A 9,194-nucleotide genomic window follows, 5' to 3' on the forward strand; every position below is an offset into this window, starting at 1 on the left:
TTGAGGACATTATGTTGAGTGAAATTAGTCAGTCACAAAAAGAGAAATACTGCATAGGACCACTACTATAAAAGACTAAGAAAAAGAAACCAAACTAAAGCGGGCTGGATTCTTGGCTGGTTGCTGGGATGTGGGAGTAGGGTGATGGGAGGGAGGGCAAGGTGGAACACAGGACAGGGAATAGACACAGGATAGTTTGGGTGCTGGGGAGGGGGCAATATACAAGAAGGGAGAGGTGAATGGAAGAACAAAGCAGATGGGAGAACAATTAGGCAGGTTTGCATGGGCTAAGTGATGTATTCACAACCTTGAAACAACAGGTCTTTGGGATACAGAGATTGAGACATGGTTGGAATGGGAAAAAGGGGGGAATAATGTTAAGATGCTTGGCTGTCTTTTGAAGAGCGGAGAGTGGGACCCTACCCAGAGAAGCAGTGATGCCTGAGGTGAAGGCAGAGATGATGACGTGGAGAGATGGAGCAGCTGGGGACTTCAGACCCAGAGAGGGAAAGGGGCTGTGTGCTGACGACCGGGGGGGCAGGCTTGAAGTGTATACCCTTTGGCTGGTTGATGACGCATGGAGGGGATTGTAACCATACCAATGAAACGATATACGATAGGATGAATGTAAAACTAATGTTCTCCCATGTAAACGATCACATAACTCACAATAAAACGTAAAAGAAAAAACACCTTATGAATAAAAAACAAAGGCTGTATTCAAAAAAAAGAAGCTGCTTTATGTTTGGGGTCTTCCTACACTGTGAGCAATAAATTTGTTCTCAAATATTACACATGTGATTTGAACATTGTGGTTGGTTAATCTCACGCTGGATCTGCAAACTCAGACAGTAGTTTCCCTTAACAAATTTAAGTCAATACAGTTCAATAAGCATCACAGATGCAGGTCATAGAGAGAACTGGAAGTCAAACATGGCTAAAAGAGAGCAGATTTATTCACCATGAGGAAAACTGCCTGGCAATGAAAAAGCCTATTTTGTCACATATACAGAACTCACTGCCACACCCACTGTCATTGATTCGATTCCGACTCACAGAAACAATAAAGAATGTTTACCAGTTGTTCCTCCTCCAAGTTGGGAGTCCGGTGAAATAATTCCAGGATATCGCAGGCATCGAAAATCTAATCCATATCGATAACAATAGTACTATGAAAAAAAAACAACCAAACTTATTTGTTACAAACTAATCTTTCTAGTCAGATAGAGCAATGGAACGAAACAGCCTTTCTATGAAATATCATTCCTTGAAGTTATATTAAAATACTCCTAAAGAAAATGATGATTTTAGAATTTCTAAGAGATATTAATTTTTAATAAATAATTCTTAGGTTTATTATCACAACAATGTGCAATATGCAGATGATAAAACCTTGCTTGCTGAAAGCAAAGAGGACATAAAATACTGATGAAGATCAAAGACCACAGTCTTGAATCTGGGTTTCAGATCAATGTAAACAATATGAAAATACTGACCACTGGACAAACAAACAATAAATGGAGAAAAGACTGAAGTTGTCAAAGACTTCATTTTGCTTGGCTCCACTATCAACACTCATGGAAACAGCAGTCAAGAAATTAAATGACATACTACATTAGGCAAATCTACTGTACAAGATGTCTTTAAAGAGTTCAGTAGCAAAGATATCAGTTTCAGGACTAAAGTCTGCCTGACCCAAGCCTCATATGAATGTGAAAATTGGACAATGAATAAAGAAAACCATAGAAGAACTGATGCATTTGAGTCATGGTGTTGGAGAGGAATATTAAAAGTACCATGGACTGCCAAAAAACAAACAAATCTGTATTAGAAGAAGCACAACCAGAATGATGGCCAGACCTCATCTCTCATACTTTGGACACATTATCCGGAGGGACTAGTCCCTGGAGAAGGACATCATGCATGATAAAGTGGAGGGTTAGTGTAAAAGAGGAAGACCCCCCCAAACAAAATGGACTGGCACAGTGGCAGCAGCAATGGGTTCAGGTTTAACTAAGATTGTGAGGATGACACAGGACCAGACAATGTTTCATTCTTTTGTGCACAGGGTCACAATGAGTTGGAACTGACTTGATGGCACCTAGTCACAATAATTATTTTGACTCTCATGGATTTGTGTTAATTTTTTTTGTTTTTCAGGTTCAGCCTGAACTTGTATATGAACAATTAATGGTCTGTTCTACAATTAGTCACTGGCCTTGTTTTAGCTGATGATACTGAGATTCTCCATCATTTCTTCAATCAAATAGTCAATTTGATTCCTGTTGTGCATAGGATTGTTAGAGTCAACTGAATGGACGGCACCTGACTACAACAACATGGTTTTTCTCTTCAAAGAAACACTGTTCTGGTGATACATTTTCTTTCCTTCAACACTATAAATACTATTGAATCAACCCACAGGAATGATTTGGAAAGGATGCAATACTCATTTCCTAAAATAGTCACAAGCATGCTACTGCAATGCTGCATTAGAAAGTGTAGAGAGGGTGACCGTGGGAGAAGGGAGAACAACATCTATGAAATATCATTGGAAAGGTCAAATACTCACTGAGTATCACAACAGAGTTGTAAGGACAGAGAGTAGTAAAAAATAAAATAAAACTCAAAAGATGTTTGAAGTTTTCTGTAACAAAAGTTTTTTTAAAACTTCATGTATTACAGAGGGCCCATAGGGTTTCTTTATCTGTAATCATTACAGATTGCCAGACTTTTCCACTGGGTGGATTCAAAATGCCAACCTTTACGTTAGCTGTCAAGCACACTTTGCACCACCCAGGGACCTTTACTATCAATGGTGGTGGTGGCTGTGTGCCTCCAATTCAATTCTGACTCATAGCGACTCTGTATAGGGTTTCTGAGGCTGTAAATCTTTACAGGAGCAGGAAGTCTCATCTCTCTCCCATGGAGCAGCTGGTAGATTCGAACTGCTGACCTTGCAGTTAGCAGCCCAGTTCATAATCCACTCCACTATCAGGACTCCTTAACCATCAATAACTACCACCAATATTTTGAGCTTAGGGCCTGAAAGGAAGGAGCAGTACAAAGAACACTGACAGCAAGTGAAGTAAGGGGAGGTACCAACTGAGAGGCACCTGACTACAAAACGCTCTGAGTATCATTCGCTGATTGTGAAAAGGCTGCAGAGTTCTTCAGGAGCTACAGGTACCTGACCCTTGGCAAGCACAATGTGTTCAGTGAGTAATTCTGAGAGCTCGGGTTGGGGGAAGGGGAAAGTACCCCTAAGAATGACATAGCAGTTGTGGAGATAACAAGAATGCAAAAAGAAAACACAGAATCATTTTGCCCTGGCTCCATTTAACCAGACTTGTCAAGCAATGCTTACTTCTCCCATGAGCTCTGCATGGACCTTGGATACCCCATAGATAGTCCTGGGTCTCTGAATACAGATATCAGGGGTTGGGTTCCGGGGAGAAGTAGGTCCAAAGGCTCCAATCGTGCTAGGCACAAACAATCGCAAATTGTGTTCTGTTGCAACATCCAGAATGTTATGCAGTCCTGAAATGAAAAGACATTGTCATAACCTAAAAATATCTTCTTACAAATAAACTGGAAAAGTTGGCTAACAGATCATATTGGACAAGATCCAGGCACTTACCAGTTATATTTACAGATCTCGCCAAAGATACGTTTGCTTCTCCGACTGCACTGAGCAAAGCACTATAATGAAACAACCAGGTGATGCGGTTGTTTACCACTATCTCTCGAAGATTCTTGTAATCCAAAATATCGGAATAAATGAATGGACCTACATGGGGTACAAAATTGTTGTTGTTGTTGTTAAGTGCCGTCGAGTCGGTTCCGACCCATAGCGACCCTGTACAGGGTTTCCCAGGCTGTAAATCTTTACGAGAGCAGAACACCTCATCTTTCTCCCGTGGAGCGGCTGGTAGTTTCGAACTGCTGGCCTTAAGATTCTCAGCCCGATTCGTAGAACCACAAAAGTGAAAAAAGTTGTCATTTAAAAAGCTAAATGGACCTTTCTTTCCCTCTCTTTGACTTGCAGATTCCACTAATACCAGTTTGATATCTATAACTACTTAGATACTTGGCAGCATTTTTCCTTATAGGAGATAGCACAGCAGAGTCACCTTATAGGTAATAGTGCTGTTATTGGGTGCAGATGAGTCGATTCTGACTCATAGTGACTCCACATGACAGACTAGAACTGCCCCATAGGGTTTTCTGGGCTGTTAACTTTATGGGAGCAGATAGCCAGGTGTTTCTTCCATAGAACAGTTGGGTGAGTTTGAAACTGTTAACATTTCAGACAGTTAGCTGAGTGTTTAACCATTTGTAAGATCAGTTTCTTCTACATTGAAAAAGAAAGCGCAAGTATCTCCAAATGCTTAAAGAACCTTTTCCTTGTTACTGGTGGTAATATAGGATAAGCACTGGACTGCTAACTGCAAGGTCGGCAGTTCAAATCCACCAGCTGATCTGCAGGAGAAAGATGAGGCTGTCTACTCCCATAAAGATTTACAGTCTCAGAAATCCTATACAGGGTCACTATGAGTGAAATCAACTCAATGGCAGTGGGTGGGTGGGTTTCCTTACTACAGAAGCAATTGATTTTTGCTTATTTTCTCTCCAAGTCAACTAGTTAACTAAAAACTCAAAAACACAAGAATCAAATTTTTGTATATTATTCCAAAACTTGACTTCAAGAGAACTCGCTTGTTCTTGAGTCATTTAAAGATGCAGCAGTATTACTATAGAGCTTTTACAGAACAAAAAGGGGCAAAACTAAATGACATGGTTGTACCAAGTCATTTCTCTCTTTAACTTACAAACCTGGTTATACACACTGTTACACACACTGATGCCACAAGCAGCCTCTCTAAGTACATTTTGAAAAGTCAAAGTAACACTAAAAGTAACACATTTTGATCTCTTACCACTATGGAAGATGTGGTCGGGTGGTTTCCTTATGTCAGACAAGATCACATTGTCCTTTCCAAATCGCTTCCTAAAGGGAGAATCAAGCACACCAGTTGGCAACATCTATGACATAACTGGTCATATGAAAATCATCACTTAAATAGGAGCTACACCTACACTCCCCATCACAACCAGGTCTTTGGAACCTAACCACGTTGATAACTGAGGAATGGGTGTGGTAATTTCCTGTCAGTATCTAAATCCCTCCTTTTCATATCTCTCCTCCCACTTTCCTGATCTTCCCTAGTACACACACCATTAGTTCTTGCCACACTCAAGCCATTCTCTCTGTCTATGGCCCGTTTTTCCATTTCTGCTTTTACCCCAGTTATCCCTGTACCAGTTACCAATTTCTTCAAATTACTCCTTGCTTGAGTTTTTACCTCTCCTTTCTTATTTTTGTCTTTTCTTCTCTTACCCTTTGCCCCTTTCATCAAACACTCTCCAAATCTCATACTGTTCACTTCCAATGTCTACATGCATTCCCCTCTGCCCCCAAACTAAAGCTACACAATTCATTTTGATACTTTGTCTGAATTAGAAAAGAGAGAGCAGCAAGGTGGGAAGATATCAAATCAAGGGTCTACGGCATGTCTTTGATGTTGTTGTAGTTGTTAAATGCCATCCAGTCGGTTCTGACTCAGAACAACCTTTTATAAGGTTGCACCAATGAGTGGGTGGTGGGTTTGAACCTGTGACCTTATGGTTAGCAGTCCAGTGCTTATACTACAGTGCCACACCAGGACTCTTTAACATTAGAAGGCAAATGTTATATTATAGTTTTAAAATTTGCTTAGATATGACATTTTAAAAATAGTAAGGGACAAGGAGGGGGAGACGGTATAGTTAAAGAGGCCAAAGATAAGTGTCACATACTTAAAATAACTTATTTTTTAAATTTAGAGTTTTAGAGCTCTTACCTCAAAAAGTTAGCAAGCCCCACTCCAAGCTGGCCAAGACCCCCTAAGTGAAGAAGAACAAAGTGAAACTTTAATCCAAATTCTAACCAATTCTAATTCCCAGAATGGAATAATTCTGGAATTATTAAGGAATAAATCTAATTCAAGACTTTTTTTTCATTCTTAACTGGTCAAGTAAAACTGACCTGATGTAATTACTGCTTCCTTTTATACTTTTAAGCAATGTATCACAACATTTCAATCATGGAATTACTTCCTCTAAACTAATGGAGTCAATAGAAATTTCAGAGACAAGGTTCTCTCCAGCATGCAGGGGCTGAAAGGAAGAGGGGAATCAAGGATACTTGAAGATAAAATTATGAGAAAGGTTGGCTCCTTGGGTCAGGTATTCATGTACAGCTTTAAGTATTCTAAAGTACCGTCTGTAAATCTCATCTGTTGCAGATGCCCAAAACATTCAAACACAAATATAAATGAATTGACAGTTAATGGATTGCCACACACAGGGGGAAGAGACCAGGAGAGAACAAGCTACAAGCCAAGGAACATCAGGGATTGCTGACAGCTACTAGGTAGCGTAGTGGTTACGAATCGGGCTGTGAACCGCAAGGTCAGCAGTTCGAAACTACCAGTGGTTCCGCGGGAGAAAGATGAGGCGTTCTGCTCCCGCAAAGATTTACAGCCTCGGAAACCCTGTACAGGGTCGCTGTGAGTGGGTTCCGACTCCACGGCACACAACAACAACTAGAAACTGAAGGAAACAAAGAGGATCTTCTCCAAGAGTAGGGGTGGGGAACGTCCAGCCCCCAGGACATGTTGTTGTTGTTAAGTGCCATCAAGGCCATTCTGACTCACAGTGACCCTGTACAGGGTTTCCAAGGAGCAGCTGATGGGTTTGAACCACTGACCTTTAGTTTGCAGTCCAGTGTTGATCCTACAGCTCCACACCAGGAGTCCAATCCAGGTATGGTGGTGGTGGTGGCGGTGTGCCGTGGAGTCAGTTCCAACTCATAGCAACACTGCAACAAAGGGTTTCCAAGGCTATAAATCTTTATGGGAGCCGATAGCCTCATCTTTCTCCCGCAGAACGACCAGTAGTTTTGAACTGCTGACCTTAAGGTTAGCAGCCCAACTTACAAGCAGGAGTTCTGGTATGGCACTCTAGGATAAGTACTGAACCACTAACTGCAAGGTCAGAGGTTCAAACCCACCAGCAGCTCCTCACTATGAGTCAGAACCGGCTACGAGATGAAAAATAGGGAACCAGATGTATCTATATATAATGAAGTCAACTACAAAGCAAAAAGAGTCCTGATGTGGTGCTGTAAGATAAGCACTGGACTACCAGATCGGTTTGAACTACAAGGTCAGTGATTCAAACTCACCTGCCACTCCTTGGAAACCCCATACAGGATTGCTATGAGAGGGTATCAAGTCGAAGACACTTAACAACAACAAATCAGAAAGAGGGAACAGTATAGATACAAAACTTCCAAATGTGAGAAAGTCAAGTAGATTTCAAGATAAAACAAACTTTTAAACAGGGAAAAAAATTAACTAATTGCAGTGTAGCCTCAAAGAAAATGAATACATCTTCACATAAAAATTGAAAAAGAAGAAAATCAGAATGATTTAGTAAACATGAAAATGAAAAGAAAACACATAAATTACATGAACTCAGCATAGATAATTATGTGGAACAAAGAAACCAGTAGCACCACACACAAAACAACACACACACAGCAAAAGACAACAATCAATTCATACCTATCGATACTTATACTGAATGTAAATGGATCCAATGCACCAGTCAAAAGAGAGTAGCACAATGGAAAAGAAACCAAGATCCTTCCATATGCTGTCTACAAGAGACACATCAAAAAGATGAAGACAGCTTAAATGCCCATCAACAGGATAATGGCTAAACAAACTTTAGTACATATACACAAAGAAATACTATGCAGCATTGAAGAATAATGATAAATCTGCAAAACACCTCATAATGTGGATGAACTGTAGGACATTACATTGCGTGAAATTAGTCTATCACGAAAGGACCACTGTCGTAAAAAGTTAAGAAAAGGTTTTCTTAATAAAAGAAACATCCAATGATGGTTATCAGAGGTGGGAGGGAACGGAAAATTATTTATGGATAGAGGGTTGTTGATATGTTTGTTCTTATGTGATGGTGAGTCAATTCCAACTCATAACAACCGCATACACAACAGAACAAACATAGACCAGTCCCATGCCATCCATACACGTGAGTGCACAGCTCCTTCTACTGCATCACTTCACCTCATTGGGGGTCTTTCTCTGTTTCACTGACCCTCTATTTTACCAAGCATGTTGTCCTTCTCCAGGGACTGGTCCCTCCTGATAATATGTCTGAAATATGAGAAACAGAGTCTGGCCATCCTGGCTTCTAAGGAGTATTTTGGCTGTACTTCTTCCAACCAACACAGATTTGTTCATTGTTCTGGCAGTCCATGGTACTTTTAATATTCTTTTCCAACACCATAATTCAAATGCATCAATTCTTTGACGATCTTCCTTATTCATTGTCCAACTTGCAAATGCATATACGGTTATTAAAAATACTATGACTTGGGTCAGGAACACTTTTGTCCTCAAACTGGCATCTTTGCTCTTGAACATTTTTAAAGAGGTCTTGTGCAGCAGATTTGCCTATATGTTGTTTGATTTCTTGATTGCAGCTTCCATTAGTGTGGATAGTGAATCCAAGCATTTGACAACTTCAAATTTTTCTTCATTTAACATGTTATTTATTGGTCCAGTGGTATGGATTTGTTTTCTTTACATTGAGGTACAATCCATATAGTGAAGGCTGTAGTTTTTGATCTTCACCAGTAAGTATTTACCTCCTCCTTGCTTTCAGCAAGCAAGGTTCTATCATTGGCATATCGTAGTTTGTTAATGAGTCTTTTCCCAATCCTGATGCCATGTTCTTCTTCATATAAGCCAGCTGCTTGGATTATTTGCTCAGCATGAAGAGTGAATAGGTAAGGTGAAAGAACATGACTCTGAATGCACACACCTTTCCTGATTTTAAACTATTCAGTGTCTCCCTGTTCTTTTCGAACAACTGCCTCTTGGTCTATGCACAGCTTCCTCATGAGTACAATTAAGTTTCTGGACTACTCCTTCTTCACAATGTTGTCCATAGCTTGTTATGATCCACACAGTAGAAAGCTTTTGCATAGTCAATAAAGCACAGGCAAACATCTTTCTGGTATTCTTTCAAAAGTCAAAAAGTCAGCAAAGATATCA

The 9,194-nt window shown here is 40.2% G+C and overlaps 1 protein-coding gene across 1 annotated transcript in view; it reads right to left on the reverse strand.

The window, feature by feature from the left end:
* Positions 1-9,194, reverse strand: part of LOC102821421 (L-threonine 3-dehydrogenase, mitochondrial-like) — a 17,295-nt gene that overhangs the window by 2,874 nt on the left and 5,227 nt on the right. The window contains exons 2-6 of the mRNA XM_006864329.1: positions 5,904-5,946; positions 4,941-5,011; positions 3,641-3,790; positions 3,368-3,540; positions 1,079-1,169 (exon numbers count right to left, since the gene is read on the reverse strand). Coding sequence (XP_006864391.1) covers positions 1,079-1,169; positions 3,368-3,540; positions 3,641-3,790; positions 4,941-5,011; positions 5,904-5,946 — 528 coding nt within the window. The remainder of the gene's footprint in view (positions 1-1,078; positions 1,170-3,367; positions 3,541-3,640; positions 3,791-4,940; positions 5,012-5,903; positions 5,947-9,194) is intronic.

Source organism: Chrysochloris asiatica, unplaced genomic scaffold (assembly GCF_000296735.1).
Source record: "Chrysochloris asiatica unplaced genomic scaffold, ChrAsi1.0 scaffold00064, whole genome shotgun sequence".
Lineage (NCBI taxonomy): Eukaryota > Metazoa > Chordata > Mammalia > Afrosoricida > Chrysochloridae > Chrysochloris > Chrysochloris asiatica.